Genomic DNA, 22,209 nt, shown 5'->3' with positions numbered 1-22,209 from the left:
ACTCAGTGGTTTAAAACAGCACAGATTTAGGGGAGGGGAGAGGTGGGGAGGGGGGAGGGTGGAGGATGGGAAAGGCAGCGGAGCACAACAGACACTAGGATGGCAATTTGTAAATCAATGGATGTGTAACTGATGTGATTCTGCAATCTGTGTATGGGGTGAAGGTGGGAGTTCATAATCCACTTGAATCAAAGTGTCGAATATGATATGTCAAGAAATTTGTAATGTTTTGAACAACCCACAATAAAAAATTAAAAAAAAAATGGCAAGGACTTGACACAGAAAAAAACAAAAACAAATACACTAACATGCACATGCATGTACATGTGAACACACAAATGCAACATATAGACTAATATGCATATACCCTCTCTATATGGTAGACATAGACAGACTAAGATATGGATATATGTGTATGTGTATGAGTTCCCTGCAAGTGTGAATGAAGCAATGAAATGAAAACCACGAACATACAGTACAGACAGCTACAGGAATTCTACACACATGCACACAACACACGTAGGTAGGCACATAGTCACACGGGCACATTAAAAAAAAAAAAAAAAAAACTTAAAAACAAAAAGGTCTGGAGGCTTAGCTCAATGGTAGAATGCTTGCCCACCATGCACAGGGTCCTGTGGTTGATTTCTAGCACCTCCCACACACATACACACATATACACACAAAAAACAACAACAATTACCATGTAAATTTAACTATGAACCTGAGCTCTTTATGTTTTTGTTTTTGTAAAACTATATATATGTCTATATTTTTTCTCTGTTTATTCATGCTATGGACTCTAATTGAAGAGGTTTTTATAACATAATCAGTGCTTTTATCTGCCATGTGATTTGCAATAATTTTATGCCACCATTTTTTATTGTCTTTGACCATATTATGAGAATTATGGCAGTTCAGGAATGTGGGGGTTTATGTAGTCACACTTCTTTCTTTTCTTTTTTTATTTGTTCTATTTAGTTATATATGACATCAAAATGCATTTCAATTCATTGTACACAAATGGAGCACAACAGTTCAATTCTCTGATTGTACACAATGTAGAGCCATCATACATGTACCTAGGGTCATGATGTCCATCTCATTTCACCATCTTTCTTTACTTTGATGTTTTCTACTGTTGTATCATTATTAAAAAGTATCCCCCACACCAAGAATATAAAAGCTTTTATCTGGAACTTGATGGTTCCTTCCCTCCCTCTCTCTATTTCTCTTGCAGGACTGGGGATGGAACCCAGGGCCAGGGCCTCACACATGGTAGGCATGTGCTCCTCCACTGAGCTATACCTCCAACTTTATTTCTTTTGAGACAGAGTCTCACCAGTGCCCACACTAGCCTCAAATTTATAGTCCTCCTGCTTTAGCCTTCTAAGTAGCTGGTATTACAGATGTGTGCCACCATTCCTACTATGTGAATTTTTTTAACATTTGAATTTTTAATCATTAGCAACTTATCTTGGTATGAATTATGATATAGCTTAAGCTCTATTTCTAGATGTCCATCTAGAATCCATTTATTTATGTTTTACACAATACCTTTATTGTTTATTAATTTTTATGTGGTGCTGAGGATCGAACCCAGTGCCTCACACATGCTAGGCAGGCACTCTACCACTGAGCCACAACCCCAGCCCTAGAATCCATTTATTGAATGAATAGTTTTTTTCTGAGTGGTTTGAAATACCATTTATTTTAAATACAAATACTGTGCCCCAATATTACACAGTTTTATTTATTATAGCTTAAATCTCTTTTTCAGGATTTTCCTGATTATTCTTATTTGTTTTTTCCATGTAAACTTTAGAATTGTCTAACTCCCAGATAACTTTATTGGTATTTTCATTGGAATTTTGAAAGTGTATTAAATTTTAATTACTAAGCTGGACACGGTGGTACATGTATAATCCCAGAAGCTCAGAAGGCTGAGGCGAAGGCTTGCAAATTCAAAGCCGCCCTCAGCAACTTAGTGAGGCCCTAATGGGCAACTTAACTGTCTCAAAATTTTAAAAAAATTTTAAATAAAGGGCTGGGGGTAAGTTCTGCTGGGTTCAATTCCTAGTACCCTGTCCCCCCCCCACACATACTTTTTTAAAATTACTAAATCAAGGAAAATTCAATACTTTCATAATAGTGATTCTTTTTAGCCAATTTTGAGCCATTTTAAGGGAAGTGTGTTTTTTTTAAAGAGTTCAAATTCCTCGTTTTTCGTATTAAATTTATTCCTAGGCTTTTGTTGTTTTGTTTTTGTTTCTTTTCTCACTAGGTTGAACTCATTTTCTAGGTCTACTATGACAAGATATCATAGACTTAGTGATTTCAACAACAGATATTTATTTTCTCATAGTCTCACAGTTTGTCCATTGTAGTCTAGGGCTGTTAAAATAAGGTTAATTAAGAACGGAGACCTAGGCTGGAGTTGTGTTTCAGTGGTAGAGCTCTTACCTAGCATGCATGAGGCACTGGGCTCAATCCTCAGCACCACATAAAAATAAAATAAAGTTATTATGCCCCATAAAACTAAAAAATATATAAAACAACAACAACAAAAAAAGAATGGTGACCTGGCATAGTGGCTCATACCTCTAATCCTAGCTCCCCTGAAGGCTGAGGCAGGAACATCAAAGTTCAAGACCAGCCTGGGCAACTTAGCCAGGTCCTTCCTCAAAATAAAAAGTAAAATAAGGGTTTGGGATGTGGCTCAGAGTTACAGCACCCCTAAGTTCAATCCCTACACTACAAAAATAAACAAACAAACAAACAAACAAACAAATAAATAAATAAATAAATAAAATGGAAAAAGAAGAAGAAGAAAAAGAGTGGTGGCGATAGATAGTAATATTTCTGATCTTAGTGAGAATATTTCTAGTGGCTTCTGGTGTTCCTATTAATCATGATTGTGATTTTTGAATTAAGATAGAGATATTTTGTCTCTTTAAGGATTTTCTCATTATCCATTTGTATTTTTGTATAATTTTTTAAAAATCAAGAATGGATAACTTTATCAACACCTTTTCAGTACCCGTGAAGATTGTCATGTTTTCTCTTTGGTCTAATAATATATTGAATTTATAAGTAAATTTACTAACATTGAACTATCCCTGTTTTCCTACATTGTTCTGAACTTTAGTTTGTTATTGAATCTATTTGCACAAAAATTCATTAGTGAGATACACATTTTTTATTTTTTATGTGGTTGGTTAAGTCTCACTTTATGCGTGCTTTAAAGAATATGAATGGTTTTCTTCTTTTTCTGTGTTTTAGGACAATTTGGAATTATATTTTCTTTAAGGTTCATTAGTACTTTCCTGTGACATTGTCAAGTCTAGGGCTTTTTTGAAGGAGGTAACTTTTTTCTTTTTTTTTAAAGTGGTGCTGTGAATGTTGCAAGGGGTTCTACCATAAGTAGCCCAGGAGGTGGATCTTCGATGACTTTATTTCTTCTATAATTTATCTGTTTACCATCTCATCTAATTTTGTTCAATTATATTTTCCTACCATTTGTTTTCATTAACTTTCGAGTTTGTTTACATAGAATTGAACAAGGTAATTCCATAAGGCCTTTATTTTTGCTGGATTTGTAACTGTCTCCTCATCATGTGTATGTGTGTACATACTTTTTTTCTACACTTTATTGTTTTGATCAGACTAGAGAATGGTCTGTTTACTTATTTTTAGGTAATACTATTGGATTTACTGATTAGTGCTTCTTCTTTTTTTGTTTTATAATTACTTTCTTTATCTTTACTAATCCTTCATTTTCTTTTCCGTCATTTTGCTTTATTGATTGATAATGCAGTTAATTTTCCTAGTTAGTCACTTGTCTATTAATTCAATTTATGGTTTCTTATTCCATAGAAGTATTAAATTTTTAGTAGTCAAAGCTCTTTTCCTTTTATAACTTTTTATTTTCATATTACATTTTTTAAAACAGCCTTTTTAACCATCACCCCATTATAAATTTTCTATATTTTTTCATGCTTTTATTACTTATTTCTCTCTAGATTTTTTTTTACTATGTGAAGTGGCATCCAGATGATTTTTTTCCGAGTGGATTGGATTGCCAGCCTTTCTGATATCATGTATTAAACAATTTATCTTTTCCCCATATTTGAAATACCACTTTTTACTCTGTACTTTTCAAGTTCTGTGAAAAATCCTAGTGATCTTCTGGGATTGTATTAATTGTATATAATTAATTTGGGAGATAATTGAATTGACATTTTTAAAACATTGAGTCTTCACGTAGATGTGGTATATTTATTTTATTTATTTCTCCATATCAGTTTTTCTATGTGCCTTTTAGTTTTATTATTTTATTTTTATTTATTGGGGGGGGTTGGGGGGGTACTAGGGATTGAACTCAGGGGCACTCAACCACTGAGGCACACTCCCAGCCCTATTTTGTATTTTATTTAGAGACAGGGTCTCACTGAATTGCTTAGCACCTCGAAGCTGCTGAGGCCGACTTTGAACTCGTGTTCCTCCTGCCTCAGCCTCCAGAGCCACTGGGATTACACCATGCCCAGCTTCTTTTACTTTCTTGTTAGGTTTATTCCTAGGGTTTTATGGTTTTTGTTGTTTCTTTTTTAAAATATTTATTTACTTTTTAGTTGTAGTTGGATACAATACCTTTGCTTATTTATTTTTATGTGGTGCTGAGGATCGAACCCAGGGCCTCACACATGCTATGCAAGTGCTCTACGGCTGAGCCACAGTCCCAGCCCCAAGTTTTTGTTGTTTCTATAAAGGAAATTTGTTTTCATTATTATGTTTCTTACCTGGTTTTTGATGGTATATAAGAAAACATCTAATTTTTTTATATTAACCTTCTCCAACTTACTTATTGAATGCTTTGATTATTTCTATTAGTTTTTTAGTTGCTTCTCTTAGATTTTTCTGGCTAGTCCTTTTTCTCTTCATTCCCAATACTTCACTACTTCCTTAGTTTTATTTCTGGCATGATATCATACCTTATTGAATGGCTACAGTTAGCTATTCTTTTTATTATTATTATTTAGTTGTAGTTGGACACAATACCTTGAACAAGGTAATTCCATAAGGCCTTTATTTTTGCTGGATTTGTAACTGTCTCCTCATCATGTGTATGTGTGATGCTGAGGATTGAACCTAGGGCCTCGCATGTGCTAGGTGAGTGCTCTACCGCTGAGCCACAACCCCAGCCCCAGTTAGCTATTCTTTATAGCTCTGCACAATAAACTAGGCAGAACAATTAGAGATATTTGAATATTGACAAAGCAACCTTGTAATTTATCAGTACTGCTATATTAATTGCATTCATAGTACAAAACTTAGTTGAAAGTAAATTCATTTGTTCGATAAGAGCAGGACTGGATGACTTCTGAGTAAGTACTTGATAGCATTGATTGAATTGAGAGAAAAGAGATGAGTGACTAAGAGGGCCATAGGTGAGAAAAGGGTAGAAGAAAGACAGCAGGAATAGGAGGCCAAAAAGAAAACGTAATGTCTTATTGAGATGAAATCATGGTAGAATATAAAATGGTCATTGATAACTGATGCTACACAGGAGTGTTAGAATAAGTGTACCAACACAAAGCCATTGTATTTGTTACCAAGTAGTCTGTGATCTGCTTTAGTCTTTCATATACTTGTTAATTGTAGTTCTTAACTATTTTGTGGCTTCTTTAATTTGTATTTTTTTCTATTAGTGTGGTGGGAGTACTTATCAAAACTTACTTCTATGAAAATCAGTAGTATTCTTTGAGTAGTAGAATTGACTGGATAATTTTATGTGAAACCTGAAAGAATTATACCTTAATTTCAGGTCATGATTGTGATTTAAGTTCTGTGTTTTGAACCAATCCAACTATACTCTGTGCCAATAATAGATAAAAACATAATAAGAAAAAAATTTTAATGTAATCCAGAAGACAACATAAACTAATTTGTATAATAGAAATGCAAATTCACAACTAGAAATGAAAACATGGGCCTACCGGATTTGAGGTCTAGAAATGGCTGGAGGTAATTGGGAGTTCAATTTCAATGTGGTATTGGGAAGTTAAAATGTCACAGAAGTCAGGAGTCCATAGCTAGGCTCAATAGTTAAAAGTAGGAATTTCAAGTTGGGCTGCCCTGCTCCTATAAGGAGGGTTGTATAGGAAATTCCCTGAGGTTGGGCTGGGTTGTGACTCAGTGGTAGAGTGCTTACCTAGCATGTGTGAGGCAATGGGTTCAATCCTCAGCACCACATAAAAATAATAAAATAAAGGTATTGTGTTCATCTACAATGAAAAATATTTTTAAAAAAAGTTCCCTGAGGCCATGGCTTATATAAAAAATACTTATCTAGAGTCATAGAAGGGCCTAAAAAGTGAACAATACTTGAGCCATTCTGCAGTGGCTTACTGCCAGAACCTGTAGTAGTTCTGATATATGGAGCTTCCATTCACCTACAGGACACCTAGTTTTCAACTAGGGCCCAGCTGGGCAATGGTAAAGGCAAACAGAAAGATGTGAGACAGGATGAGATAAATGGAAAGGGATGAAAAAGACAGAACCCTCTATGGGTCTGTAAACTAGGCCAGACACTTGCCTGTAATCCCAGCTTCTTGGGAGGCTGAGACAGCAGGATAGCAAGTTCCAGGCCAGCCTCAGCTGCAGCGAGGGCCTGAACAACTTAGTGAGACCCTGTCGCAAAAAATAAAATGGGCTGGGGATGTAGCTCAGTGGTTAAGCACCCCTGAGTTTAACCCCTGATTTAAAAAAAAAAAAAAAAAAAAAAAAAAATCTGCAAACTAAAATTCCAAAGCATTATTTTAAAAAGAAAAAAGCTAAACCTAGAAGGCATTCAACAAAGTCAACAGTCAGAAAATTCATTCACTCTCAGATGAAATAGACTGATTTTATTAAAAACTTAAAAAATAATAAGTATGGGGGCTGGAGTTGTGGCTCAATGGTGGAACAATTGCCTCGAAAGTGTGAGGCACTGTGTTTGATCCTAGCACCACATAAAAACAAAGGCATTGGGTCTATACACAACTAAAAACAAAACAAAACAATATGTTAAAAAATAATAAGTATGTTTAAGATTCGTCAAAAGATAAACCATTTTAAAAGAAGAAATTATGTTGAATAAGACATGAAGTCAGAATAGACAGCTAAGTATAAAAACTGACTACTCATCTTAAGAATAAAATATGAACTTATGGAAATTGAATCATAGAATAAAAACTAAATTAGACATGGTTGAAGAAGGAGTTACTGAAGTAGGAAATTGTTCTGAAAAGTTTACCCAGTATGCAGAATACAGAGAGACAGAAAATACTCAAAAATATGTAATTATGCAGCTAGGAAACATTAAAAATAGAATAAGACACCTGAGAGTATAGTTCCAGAAGAGGTTCTAAGAACAACTAAGAAACAGTAATCAAAGAGCTAATGACTAAGAGTTTTCTAGAACTGAAAACTTACGTCCTCAGATTAAGAGCACAATCTAAATACTGAACAGGAAAAGCAAAAGTCAACTATAAAGAGAAACATTTAGTGCAACTATAAAACAAAAGATAAAAGAAAAACTTAAAGGCTACCAGAGAGGAAAAAAAATAGATTTCCAGAAGGGTATGGATTAGACTCTTTTCAACAATAATAGGAGTTTACAGCCAATGAACTTTAAAAATACTGAGATGATAACTTCACTTCATTAAACCACCATTCAAGTTTAAGGGGAAAAATATTAACAGCAAAATAAAGATATTTTCAGACAAAGACTTTAAATTATCTTTGATATGCCCTATTTGAAAGGGCATCTAAAAGGGCATCTTTTTAGGAAGAAGGAAGGGGAACCCAAAGGTAGGAGTAGGTATACTTTTTGGCAAAGTTAATTAGCAATGATAATCAAAATAATTATTTTTGTCAAAATCACTCTGAAATACCTGGAAAATAATGAAGAAATAAGTAATTGAAGAAACACTGTCATATGAAAAAAAAAGAAGATGGAGATGCTGAATAATTTTAACTTTATTTTCCCTAATAAAACCACATATTAGGAGCTGGGGTTGTGGCTCAGTGGTAGAGTGCTTGCCTGGCATGTGTGAGGCACTGGGTTCGATTCTCAGCACTGCATATAAATAAATGAACAAAATAAAGGCCCATTTTAAAAAAAATCTCTAAAAAATAAAAATTTAAAAACACACATATTAATATATTAAATATATTGAATACCTACTGTGTTTTAGGCACTGTTCCGGAGTCTGGGAGTAAAAGAGTTTTTAGAGGAGGTAAAGTACAGACTGCTTTTAAAAAGGCACAATTAACCCAAACAGATTTAAAGAAATACATGGTTAAATGGGGGCAGGGATCCTTGAAAACGTGTAAAAATAGGGAAGAAAAGAAAGCTGTGGCAATATTAATGTTAGAAAAAAATGTAGTTTAAGGTGAAGAGCATTAATGAAGCAAAATGAGTAGCTGGAGCAATCTGTTATGAAATTGAAAGTGAAAATTAACAGGATTAATTGACAAGTTCACAGTCTTGTGAAAGATTAAATAGAATTGACAAGTTCACAGTCTTGTGAGAGATTATAGAGTATCTATTAAAACTGGTAGGGACTGGGGGTGTAGCTCTTTGGTAGAGCCCTGGTCTAGCATGCACTGGGCTATGCCGCAGTCTAGCTGGGCACAAATGCCGCAGTCTGGCTGGGCACACAATCACGAGCCACCACACAGCTTGTAGATTCAAACAGCAACTCTTTATTCCCGAACTCACACCAGCCGTCTACAATCACGTTCTGGGGAAATCCACGTTCTCTGCCCAAATCCACGTCCACTGGGCTTCTGTCTCCCAAAAAATACTGTCTGAATCCTGTGAGAACTCAAGGGGAACTCAGGCAGCAGGATACGCCCTATTCCCAGCAGGAATAATCTTAAACCTTAAACCTGGAACCTAAACCGGGAACGCCCTAATCCGCCTTGGTCCTTGAACAAGGTCACCTACATTCAATGTCATTGCAACATGGGGTACGCTGGCAAGGAAATTGTCATACCTACTTGGCTAATGGCTCCCAGCAGATTTGATTCCCAGCACTGCAAAAAATAAAACTGATAGGTAAACAGAAAATTCATCAATATAGAAGACTTGAACAAGATAACTAATAAATTTAATCTAATACAAATAGAAAAAATTTTAACCAACCACAGAGATTCTGCAGTAATTTAGAGCACACAAGAAATATTTACATGCGGCGGGGCCTCGCCTTCCTTTTTCCGCCATCTTGGTGCCTGTGGAGGCCTGCTGGGAACAGGACTTCTAAAAGGCAGATATGTCTGGAAGGTTGTGGTGCAAAGCCATTTTTGCTGGCTATAAGCGGGGTCTCCGGAACCAAAGGGAGCACACAGCTCTTCTAAAAATTGAAGGTGTTTATGCCAGAGATGAAACCGAGTTCTATTTGGGCAAAAGATGTGCTTATGTGTACAAAGCAAAAAACAACACTGTGACTCCTGGTGGCAAACCAAACAAAACCAGAGTAATCTGGGGAAAGGTAACTCGTGCCCATGGAAATAGTGGCATGGTTCGGGCCAAATTCCGAAGCAACCTTCCTGCTAAGGCCATTGGACACAGAATCCGTGTGATGCTGTACCCCTCAAGGATTTAAACTAATGGAAAATAAAGATGGATTTGTGTTCTTATAAAAAAAAAAAAAAAAAGAAATATTTACAAAAATTTTGTGCTAAATGACAGAAATTCTCCAAAATTTAAGGTAACCAGAATCATACATAACATAATCTCTAACCACAGTAATTAAACAAGCAACAAAATGAAACAGTATATATAAAAAAAAACTCATTTGACTAGAAACTAGAACATGTACTTCTAACAACTTAATGTGTTGAAGAGGAAGTTTGAAAACAGCCTGTGTAGTACACATGAAGTAGGGAGAAGGAAGGGTATATTAAAGATAGGAACAGAATTAATAAATAAGGGGGGGGTGATACTTTATTAATTGCAAGATAGACCAAGGAAAAAGTCGGTATTATTTGAATCCATTTCTGTTCATGGTTTATTTTCTAAGTTAGCAAAGTCTGTCTCTCTCTTTTCATTTTTGTGGTATTGGGGATTGAACTCAGAAGCATTCTACCACTAAGCTACAATCCCCACCCTTTTTTATTTTGAGACAGGATCTCAGTAAGTTGCTGAGGCTGGCCTCAAACTTAGAATCCTCCTACCTCAGCCTCTGAGTAGCTATAGCTAGTATTACAGGCATGTTCCAGCATTGCAGGCAGCAAACTTAGATATTTAATATCAACCAATAAGAAAAACATAGGTCTCATAGTGGCAATGCTATGGAATGGTTTATGGGTATTAAAATGTGAAGTTCTAGGGGAAAAAACCCCAAAGATATAGAAGTTAATACATATAAGTTCATTGCCAATTTTTTAAGAATATATTTTCCATAAAACAAAAAATTACCTATAGAAACTTAAAATATCAAATTTGTAGAATTGTTTTACTGTTGCTTATTTTGTTTAAAATGTCTCTGGCCTTTAAAGAAAAGTTTGTTCTGCATATTTGAGGTGTTTTCTCTGCCTTGTTGTAGGTCACTCAGACAAGCCGTCCAGACCTGATTCTCTTCCTGATGAAATACCTGATGGCTCTCATAGTTGGTATTCCCTCTGTTTTTTGGGTTGGAAGCAAAAAGACATGCTTTGAATGGGCCAGTTTTTTTCATGGTCGTAGGAAAAAAGAGTAAGTTAATAAATTCTCACAGTGTTCATAAACCTTACATTTATGTAAATTTTTTGTTTGGCTTATCTTAAAGTAGATATATATATATATATATATATATATATATATCTTTATTTTCATTTATTTATTTTTATGTGATGCTGAGGCTCGAACCCAGTACCTCACCCATGCTAGGTAAATGCTGCTGAGCCACAGCCCCATCCCTTTTAAAGCAGTTTATATTTGGAGAAGTATTCAAATAAGATTGTAACTTTGTCAGCAACCACCACCAGTTATGATTGGCACAGTAGCAGGTCTTAACTAAAAATTTTTTTTTAAATTATTTTTAATTGTCAATGGATATTTATTTATTTATTTATTTATTTATTTGCCTCACACATGATAGGCAAGCGCTGTACCATTATTTTCTATACATTTTTTATTTGATCCTCTTGATATTTCTGAGAGGATTTGTATGTATTCGCATCTCTGTTTTACAGATGAGAAAACTAAGACATAGAAAGGTTAAATGCCTGGCCAAAGTCACACAGGTATTTAATATTAAGAGATAAATTGAGAGGCTGGGATATAGCTCCGTGGTAGAACAGTTACCTAGCATATTTCCAGAACTGGGTTCAATTCCCAATAATGCAAACCCCTCTCCCCGTCCCCCAAAAGATGAATTGAACTTCCGTTTGGGCTAAGGCTATAGCTCAGTGGCAGAGCGCTTGCCTAGCATATGTGAAGCATTGAATTCTATCCTTATCACCACATAAAAAATAAAACAAATAAAATAAAGGAATGTTGTCCATCTACAACTACAAAAAAAATTGAACTTCCATTTGCAATTGTCCATTGTTCCTCCAAGTATACAGAAGATGATATAGAGAGATGGACTGATATTTCATTCTAATTTAGTACGTTTGTTTAATTAATTGATTTATTTTAATTAGGTATATATGACAGCAGAATACAATTTGATTCATTGTACACAATTGCAGCACAACTTTACGTTTTTATCATTGTACACGATTTGGTGTCACATCATATGTGCAGTCATACGTGTACCTAGGGTAATGATGTCCATCATATTGAAGTTTATAACCTCAGTTTTTTGTTTTGTCTAATTGCAATCTGAAACTATTGAAACAAAGTTAATTTTGAGTAGTGGCAGTGGATAGTCTTATTTTCCTAATTTTAAAGAGATTATTTCTATTTCTAATGGTGTTTCTATTAAACATTTGGCTTTGAATCAAGAATAATATTATTAAGAGGATCAATGAAGAATGTATATAAAGTATTCAACAAATATTTGTCTCCTGTCTGTTCTTCTACCTTAGCTAAAAACAATCATGTGTTTTATAATTTGAGAACTTAGAAAATATATTTCTCAATATATGATCCTGTCTTTGCATGTTGAGTTTTATTTTTTTAATATTTTTTAGTTGTAGATGGACACAATATCTTTATTTTTATTTATTTAATGTGTTATGAGGATCGAATCCAGGGCTTCACATGTGCAAGGCAAGCACTCTACCACTAAGCTACAACCCCAGCCCATATTTTTTTAATGAAATTGTTTATCTAATTTTAACTTTAACTTATTCTCATAGGGAGTCACTTTTTTCATAAACCAAGACACCAGTCTTTAGAATTATTTAATTAGCTTTTTGTTAATTGAATTATTGCTTTGTTCCTCATCATAAACATCTACTTTTAACTCTTTTCATACCACTTGAAAACTTATGCTCATGACAATAATTCATCCCCTTAAATTTATTCCCTTAAACTTTTAATTTGGTATGAATTTTATGTTTGTTTAAATTAATGTCTCATTTTGTTCTATTTATGGCTACCTATGTTTATTACAGCACCAGAAAACTGCTTCTACCACAAAATCAACTTTTAGCCTTAAATCATCTTGTATCCATTATTATAATGAGGCCTCTCCCAACTTCCATAATCATGCAAGAAAACAGATTTTCTATTTTATAATTATTCCTTTTTAATATTTTAGTGTCTTTATAATCATAAATTTCTTTAGCTAAAAGAGACCTTTTAGCAATGATGAAATTGTACACCTTTATTTTATAAATGAGTAAAATGAAGGAAAGAACGGTATTGATAGAGTTGGAACTAAAATCCTGAGTTCTTTTCTCTAATATAGGTCTCTTAACATCATATCACTTCAGGGAACAGATTGACATGGATTTTTGTTTTATATTCCCTTTGTCAACAAGGTTACCTTAAAACAAGCCTAAAGACCTAATTTGGAGAGCATTTAATTTCAAGAATAACATCAGTATGTCATAATGGTGTTGTCTCTTGGTTCACAGGGGTGCCAGTCTGAATCTTAATTTTACTATTATATTGTCTAGGATAGTGAATGAGAGCCGGCAGGTGCTCCAGGAACCTGACTTTGCTCAGTCACTCCTGAGGGACCCAAACACGCCCATCATAAGAAAATCAAGGGGCACTTCCACTCAAGGAACATCCACACATGCTTCCTCAACCCAGCTGGCTATGGTAGATGATCAAAGAAGCAAAGCAGGGAGTGTCCACAGCAAAGTAAGCAGCTACCACGGCAGCCTCCACAGATCGCGCGATGGCAGGTAGGTGTGATTGTAGCTTAGTTTGTTCCCTGTGTTGATTTATGATCCTGTAGCTGAAGAACGAAGAGAAGCCATTTCTGAAACAGAAGTTGAACATTATTAAAACCTTTTGACGTTTACTAGGTAGAGTTGTTCCAGGTTATGGTCAGACATTAAGCCAACCAGAGGACTTAGAATTTAATTTAGCGGGGCTAGGGATGTGGCTCAAGCTGTATAGCGCTCGCCTGGCATGCATGCGGCCCGGGTTTGAACCTCAGCACCACATACAAACAAAGATGTTGTGTCCGCCGAAAACTAAAAAATAGATATTAAAATTCTCTCTCTCTCTCTCTCTCTCTTTAAAAAAAAAAATTAATTTAGCCTTAAAACAGTTAAGCAATATGGGGTCATCATAGAACATTGAGTAGGGAGAAGGTGAAAGTGGTAGGTTAGTTAGATTAATTAAGCTAACAATTATGGAATACACTAGTACAGTGCTATGCTAGGCTCCAGAAATGCAAAGATGACTTAAGCATGATCATAGTTCTTAATAAGTTCCTACCTACTGTATTTACAAAGATAGTGTAGTTAGTGGTGTGGTTAATAACTTGGGTCTGGACTGATGAGCCTCAGTTTTCTCATCTATAAAAATTAGAAATAGCATTAATATCTGTCCCTTAAGTAATGTTGTAAAAATTAAATGAGATAACATACCTGATTATTTAGAATAGTGCCTATATCAATAAGGGTCTGTTTTCAGTCTCTATTATTACAAATGAACAATTAAAGTAAAATATAAGTATAGTAGTAGAGTCCAGGGGTTGGCAAAAATATTTTGGGCTTTATGAGTCACACATTGTCTATTCAAGTCTGCAATTGTATCATGAAAACAGCCATAGACAACATGTAGTGAGAAACATGGGGGTGACCATATTCCAATAAAACTTTATCTACAAAATCCAGAGGGGAGTCAGATTCAGCCATTAGGCCAAAGCTTGTCAGCCTCTGTTTACCAGGTACAATAAAATATAGAGAAGGGAGATAATTCTGGTGGGTAGGAGCATTTCAAAAAATGCTTCACACAGAGAATGTTTTAAGAGAAATCTGTCTGAGATGGGGGTTCTCTGTGTTTCTCATTTGCTAATAATAAACTTTTTCCCTTTTCTTTTTTTTTTTTTTAATATTTATTTTTTAGTTATCAGCGGACACAACATCTCTGTTTTGTATGTGGTGCTGAGGATCGAACCCGGGCCGCACGCATGCCAGGCGAGCGCGCTACCGCTTGAGCCACATCCCCAGCCCTTTCCCTTTTCTTAAAAAGAAAAAAAGAAGAAGTTTGGCTGTGGGCTTCTTGTTAAATTGAGACACTAGAATTAAAAAGCAGTTAGGAACTTTGCAGTAATTCATTGGAGAGATGATAAAGGCTTACAGGAGACGAGTGGCAGTAGGAAGAGGAAAAAAAGCTGACCTCAAATATATGTAGAAAGAAGAAATGATAGGCTTTGATGATAGATTAATATTAGCAGCTGGAAACAAAAAAAAAAATGTGCCAAAGATTTTCTTTCTTTTTTTAAGATTTCTTGTTTGGGCAAATGAAAGAGTGAAAATTCTGATATGTAAATCAGGAACATTCTGTGTTTACTTCACAACATCTCCATCTCGAACTGTTTTGTATCCTGTTGATCTCAGACCAGCCTTTTCTTAGTTTTCTCCCTGTCCTCCCACTGTAGAATGTGACCCCTATACTCTCTTTTATTTTTTAGTTGTGGATGGACATAATACCTTTATTTTATTTATTTTTATGTGTTGCTGAGGATCGAACCCAGTGCCTCACTCATGCTAGATGAGCATTCTACCACTGAGCCACAACCCCAGCCCTATAGTGTCCTTTTTGACCGTCTGGTTTTCCTTTCAACCTGCTTTCTTTTGCCTTCTAATTTGATCAGCTACCCTATGCTTTAAAAAGCAACAATCTTTCTTCACCTCTGATATATCTTCTATCTGTGTATGTGTACACGCATATAATTTAGGCATTGAACCTAAGGCCTTGCACATGATAGGAAAGTGCTCTACCATTGAACTACATCCATTTTTATTTCAAGTCAAGGGTCTTGGTAAGGTGAATGTTCTTAATATTTCCTATCTATTCTGTCCTTCATCCCTTGTAATACTAGTCTTTTTCTCCTCCTTACTTAGCTGCACTATACCCTTTAACATCACCAGTGACTTCTTAACCACATTCATCGATTCCCTTTTGCTTTCTGGCTTCTTTCCCTCTACTTAGCACTCCTACATAAGAAGCTTTCTTCCAAGTGCTAGGAATGCAAAGACGGAAGACAGAAATTAAATTATCAATTTCAGTACATTTTAATAGGTATAATAAAAGTATATACATGGTGCTTTGGGATCCCAGAGAAGAAAACCATTTGCCTCATCATGGAACGTCTGAGACAACTTCCCAAGATGAGGCACTTCTACTTCAAATAGGATTTGGAGGAGACAATTGGGAATGAAAGATGAGGAAAAAGCATGTTCAGAGGCAAGGAGGACAGGCAGGTGGTTAGGTACCCAGGCACATTATGCAAGTTTGATATTTATTTTCTATATAACTGGTTCCTAATTATCCATGGAAAGGGTGTTCATATTTGAGAATTTTTTGAGAATAGTCATAGATATCACTTATTTTGACATAATTATACAACAGAGTGATTTTTTTTCCTACAAAAAATGCTTTCTTTGAGTTTTATTTCTAACTCAAAAGATTTAGATTTTATTTTAAAAAACACCAAATTCATATTTAAATGATGATTTATTTTTAAATTACATTCTACCTTTACTAGAACACTGCAGTTTGCTTTTTTCATTAGCCATATTTATTTTAAATAAATAGCCATTGAGAGGTAAAAGATCTCCAAATCAGTTGGCAAATCATATTTGGAAACTTGGGAAAATCTTGCTTAGTTTTAGGACAATAACCATTATCCAAAATAATAATTTTTAAAGTAGAATAACAAGAATATTGTGGAACTGAAACCATGCTGAGGAGTTAAGATGTTTCCCTAACAGCAGTTATAAACTATTATGGGACTGTGAGTGCTGGGGGTGATAAAAATCAGACTTGAATTTTAGAGAAACTACTTGGCAACGGCATAATAAAGAAGGGGATTGTAAATAAGACTGGTTATGGGATGGGATTTAATTTTTAATAATTTTTTTAGTTTTTGGCAGACACAACATCTTTGTTTGTATGTGGTGCTGAGGATTGAACCCGGGCCGCACGCATGCCAGGCAAGCGCGCTACCACTTGAGCCACATCCCCAGCCCATGGGGCTTACCGGTAGAGCACTCGACCAGCACGGGAGGGACCAGGGTTCCATCCTCAGCACCACATAAAAATAAAGGCATTGTGTTGTGTCTATCTACACCTAAAAAATAAATATTTAACAAAAAAACCAAAAAGATTGGTTAGGAAGTTTCTATAGTAATTCAAGGGTCCTAATTTAAGATACTGATAAGAATCAAAGTTTTAGAATATATTTTATCAGTTACCACCTTCATCATTGACTTGAACATTACTGATCTCTTCCTTTTCAATGAACAATTATTTATGGTATAATTCCTTTATATGTGGCATTCTATGTATAAAGATATATAGAAGAGAGGTAAGGTGTAATTTCTCCATTCTAGGAGCAATGTAACCTTATAGAAAAGGACATATACAAATGAACCTATCACATAAAAGCTCAGGCCAGAATATAATTTAAACAGTATTAGGTGTGATTGATGTTCGTAGAACTTCAGGAAAGAGAAAGATTAGATTGGTCCATGAAAATATAGTAGAAGACATAAATAGGGTAAATAAATTATAAAAGATAATTCATATTGAGCTATAGAGGAAATAAATAGGGTGAATAAATGGTAAAAGATAAATTCATAGTGAGCAGAGAATTTCTAAGGGCAGTTAAAGATAGGAGATTTCAACCAGTGTAATCTGAGTGGAACTGGAGCTTAAATAAGAAAGTTTTTAATCATCAGTATAAGGTAGTGGTAATTAAAATTGTGAGATGGAATGCCTGAATCACACGGGAAAAAAGTACAAGACCCTAGTAAATACTTAGAGTAGTAATAATAAAGGGAGAAGAAGAGTGGGCATGTGATTGAGAGAAGTACTCACAAACCTACAAGGGAATCTGTGAATGTGTATGTCACAAAAACCAGAGGATCCAACATGATTTCCTACCTCTCTGTGTAATCAAAAATCATACACTTGCTTCAGGGCTGTGTAATTCCATGGCAGTTAATTTACTGCTTTTTATAATTCTTTAGGTTATGATCTATTTTCAGTACAGTTTCTTTCCTCAGCTAGTTTGCAACTTCTAGAGAATGAGACAAGGTGACATATGTTTCTGTATTCCTTCTTAGTATATAGCACTGTGCTAGGGATATATATAGTAGGAGATGAGCAAATCTATCAGAGAAATAATGACTTTAGAAAAATATATCCCTTTCCCAGAAATTCAGGGCCAGAGCTACAATGGCAGCCTATAAAAAGCATCCTATATTGAGGCTCATGCTATAGGACCCTCTGCCAGATTGAGAGATCACAAACTATGTTGAACCTGAAAATCCAAACAAGGATTTTTATAATTCCAAAAGTCATCTGATTGAGATTTCTTTCTACTTCCTTGAAACTTAACTTTGCATGCTAATGTTATCTCTTGGTCATCCTCTCACTGTCTCGTGGTTTCTTGGCTGTGGGACACAAACATCTAACACCCAGTGCAGACAACTTGATGAAATATTATTGATCTCCGTGCTGTGCACACCTACATATATATGTTAACTTCAAAGAATAAGTAATTGGTAGTTAGATGAGAGGATGTGTAGAAAAGGAAGTGGATGAGTAGGTGGGTGGAAGTTTGGAAATGAGTGATTAGGTTGGTAAATAGGTGATCTGACAAGGAAAGCTGAGGAGTGAATAATGAAGTACTAGTAAATCTTCAGTTAATTCAATTATTATGATTAATGGGAGCAAATAATATAGAAAATCAAAAAGAATAAATCATTTTCTAGTGTTTTTTTTTTCATTTTAACTTTGGAATGTACTATATTATCTTCTTAACAGTGGTAGCAAAATAACCATCCTAATTGTTTTGCCTAACCTTATATTAAAATTACTGCATATTCATATTATGTATTAGAATATATAGTCATTGATTTGAATGACCTTGAAAAAATAAATTTGTCAATTCTACACATAACTGAGATTAAACACTATAATATTTTCTATATAATTGATTCCTAATTATCCATGGAAAAGGTGTTCATATTTGAGAATTTTTTGTGGATAGTCACAGACATAACTTATTTAGATATAATTATACAACAGAGTAATTTTTCTACAAAAATGCTTTCTTTGAGTTTTATTTCTAACTCAAAGGTTTGATTTTATTTTTAAAAAATACCAAATTCATTTTAAATGATGATTTATTTTTTAATTACGTTCTACCTTTACTAGAACTCTGCATAGTTTGCTTTTTCATTAGCAATATTTATTTGGAATAAATAGCCATTGAGAGGTAAAAGCTCTCCAAATCAGTTGGCAAATTATATTTGGAAACTTTGGAAAATCTTGCTAAGTTTCAGGACAATAATCATTATTCAAAATAATAGTTATTAAAGTAGGATAACAAGAATATTGTGAAATATTTTTATCTGCAAACATTGTAAATTTTTTAAAATATCTTTATTTTATTTATTTTTTTTATCGAACCCAGTACCTCACATGTGCTAGGCAAGCACTCTACAGCTGAGCTATAACTCCAACCCCTGTAAATTATTTTACCAAAATATGTAGTACAAATTTAAATCTGTTTGGATCCTAAATGTGAAATATCTGTAATAAATGAAAACTAAATATTATTTTACCCATTAACATGAGAAATTTTTTGAACATTTAAATATGCATCTTTTTATTCTTAAATTTTCTTTTTTCTTAAACTGGAAACAAAGATATGCCTTTTAAAAATTATTTTCAAAGGAGTTCTTAATTTTCAAACTTGGTAATCTAATAGAATGTTCTTTGATAAGCACATCTATAAAACCTGAGGACTGCCGGGTGAGGTGGTGCCCGCCTATAATCCCAGTGACTCAGGAGGCTGAGGCAGGAAGATCAAAAGTTCAAAGCCAGCCTCAGCAATTTAGGGAGACCCTAAGCAATTTATCAAGACCCTGCCTCAAAATAAAATAATAATAAAAAGGGCTGGGGATGTGGTTAAATGGTTAAGCACCCCCTGGGTTAAACCCCCAGTATTAAAAAAAAAAAAAAAAAAGCAGCGACCACCTTAGTAGTGTATGAATCTTTCAAATCTCTAAACTTTATGAATGATTCACATTGAGTTATTATTATAAAGGAATGATATATGAATGCTTTTTGACAGTCAATAAATCTTTAGCTGCTTATGATTATTTTGATGACTATTTAAAGAGAACCAGATAAGGTGGCATACATCTGTAATCCCAGGGGCTTGGGAGGCTGAGGCAGGGGGATGGTGAGTTTCAGAGCCAGCCTCAGCAACAGGGAGGTGCTAAGCAACTCAGTGAGACCTTGTCTCTAAAAAGTAGAAAATAGGTTTGGGGCTGTGGCTCAGTGACTGAGTGCCCCTGAGTTAAATCCCCCATACTGCTCCCTGATCCCCCCCCAAAAGACTGGGGATACAGTTCAGTGGAAAATCATTTGCTTAGCATGCACAAGACCCTGGGTTCAATTGTCAGTACTGCAAAAACAATGAAGGGCTGGGGTTGTAGCTCAGCGGTAGAGTGCTCGCCTAGCACGTGCAAGACCCTGGGTTCAATCCTCAGCACCACATAAAAATAAATAAAATAAAAGTATTGTGTCCAACTACAACAAAAAATAAATATATTTTTAAAATATTCCTTAAAGTTACAAATTATACTCCGTTTTCTTTGTGTTTTATTATCCTAAATTAAATATTTTTTACAAAAGAGTGTATGTATGAGCATATGAACAAAAACTATTTTTGAATACAGTTTCTTGAGGTACTAGGGATTAAAAGAGAAATAAAATATGGTCCTTATCCTGAAAGAACTCACTGCTGTGCAAGAGAGATTGATAATCATCTAGTAAACTATAAGCGAAGAACTAATAAAAAATTGTAATTGATTTTCATGACCTTGACGGGCCTAGAGCTAATAATTTCTCATTCCTCATGACAGAGAATTTTTTAGTATTCTTGCCTCTGATGAGGCTTACTGAGTTAGGATTGCAACAAAAGAAAGTTTAACAGCACTACTGATGCCTTTCAAGATAAGAACCATGATGGAGGAGGCTGCCTGTGCTGAGCCATGTAGCCCAGCAACATGCTTGGAGCCAGTCTTGGGCCAAGGGTACAGAGAATTTGCTGTAGTATGAATATAGGTTAGAGTGTTAAGACTTTAAAGATGTCGCTTATATGAAAGATTCTTCACAGCCTGAAGTCCTAATGAAAGTAATTAAGATCATTTACAGGTGGTTAATCAGTTGTTAACTGGGTTATTTGCCAATGCATTCACTTATTTATTTATTTTAAGTTATACTAATTTCATCTCTGATTTCACATGCTTCTTCAGATACTAGTCTTTTAGTAGAATTTGAGTTTGCACTACTACTGATTATAACTAGTCTTCTAGACTCCAGGGGCACTGTCATGTATCCTCTGTTGTTCCTCCTGTCCCTGGACCTCCTAAAACTTATTTGAATATGAGAAAAGTGCCCATACTTGGCACAGCTCCAAATCAGTCAGCCTCCCTTTACCCTAGGGTAACCCTTTTGCAGGCAATAAGACCTTAATTTTGATCCCGAATGGATTAGCTCATCATTTTTGTCTTTTGTTAGCTTTGTCAGATAATTCTGTAGCCTTAAAGAAATTAACCAAAAGTTGGGTACTGCTTTTCATTGTTGGTTTCCGACTCATTTTACTTACCCAGGCATTTTCATGGAAGTTCTTAGAGTTATTTTCTAGTGTGTTCTGTTGCCCATCTCAAAACCTACTCTCCTGCGTCAGGTACACTCCCTGCAGTTACCGAGGAGTGGAGGAGAGACTACCTCACGGCAGCACATCACGACTAACGGATCACTCCAGGCACAGTAGTTCCCACCGGCTCAACGAACAGTCACGGCATAGCAGCATCAGAGACCTCAGCAACAACCCCATGACTCACATCACACATGGCACCAGCATGAATCGTGTTATCGAGGAGGATGGAACCAGTGCTTAGTTTGTCTTGTCTAAGGTGGAAATTTGTGCTGTTTAAAAAGCAGATTTTATTCTTTGCCTTTGCATGACTGATTGCTATAGCTATTATCCTGCTTTCAGTCAGGTGCAGATTGTGTCCATTGGGAAGGTGAATTTTTGCTTTTTATATTGCATCAAACTTGGAACATCAAAGCATCCAAAATACTAAACATTATATCATCACAAAAATAAGTCTTTCTAGGTTGTGAAGAGATAATTATTTGTCTGGTAAGCATTTTTATAAACCCACTTATTTTATATTTAGGAAAATTCTAAGTGTGTGGTGACTGATTTGTAGTGAAATTTCATATAATATGAACTAGTTGTGAGATAACATTCTGGTAGCTCTGTTAATACAACAAAGTTTCAGAATTAAAGAAATTTTCTATGCAAGGTTTATTTCTCAGATGAATATAGGACTTTGTAGTTTTATTTCCACTAAGTAAAAAAAGAACTGTTTTTAAAGTGTAGGAAAATTTAATAAATCAGCTAGGGTATTTTAGCTAATAGAATGTAAGTGCAACAGAAGAATCTGATTCACCTGTGGAGATTCTCTCAAAATTCTATAAAAATAATCCAGAGATATTCAGGATTTGGATAAACA

General features: G+C 34.9%; 2 protein-coding genes across 2 annotated transcripts in view; both read left to right on the top strand.

The window, feature by feature from the left end:
• Positions 1 to 21,986, top strand: part of Fzd3 (frizzled class receptor 3) — a 64,801-nt gene extending 42,815 nt beyond the window's left edge. The window contains exons 5-7 of the mRNA XM_015499428.2: positions 10,593 to 10,741; positions 13,099 to 13,332; positions 21,375 to 21,986. Coding sequence (XP_015354914.1) covers positions 10,593 to 10,741; positions 13,099 to 13,332; positions 21,375 to 21,588 — 597 coding nt within the window. The 3' untranslated portion in view covers positions 21,589 to 21,986. The remainder of the gene's footprint in view (positions 1 to 10,592; positions 10,742 to 13,098; positions 13,333 to 21,374) is intronic.
• LOC107153880 (60S ribosomal protein L35a) lies at positions 9,249 to 9,684 on the top strand. The gene has a single exon (XM_015499427.2). The coding sequence runs from the start codon at positions 9,318 to 9,320 to the stop codon at positions 9,648 to 9,650; it is 333 nt and encodes a 110-aa protein (XP_015354913.1). The 5' UTR covers positions 9,249 to 9,317; the 3' UTR covers positions 9,651 to 9,684.
• Positions 21,987 to 22,209: the final 223 nt, after the last annotated feature.

This window comes from Marmota marmota, unplaced genomic scaffold (assembly GCF_001458135.2).
Source record: "Marmota marmota marmota unplaced genomic scaffold, marMar, whole genome shotgun sequence".
NCBI classification, from domain to species: domain Eukaryota; kingdom Metazoa; phylum Chordata; class Mammalia; order Rodentia; family Sciuridae; genus Marmota; species Marmota marmota.
The sequence above is the reverse complement of the archived record's forward strand: the minus strand, read 5'-3'. Positions and strand labels throughout refer to the sequence as shown.

Coding starts and splice junctions, on each gene's coding strand:
- LOC107153880 (XM_015499427.2), top strand. CDS start 9,318: ATGTCTGGAAGGTTGTGGTGCAAAGCCATTTTTGCTGGCTATAAGCGG.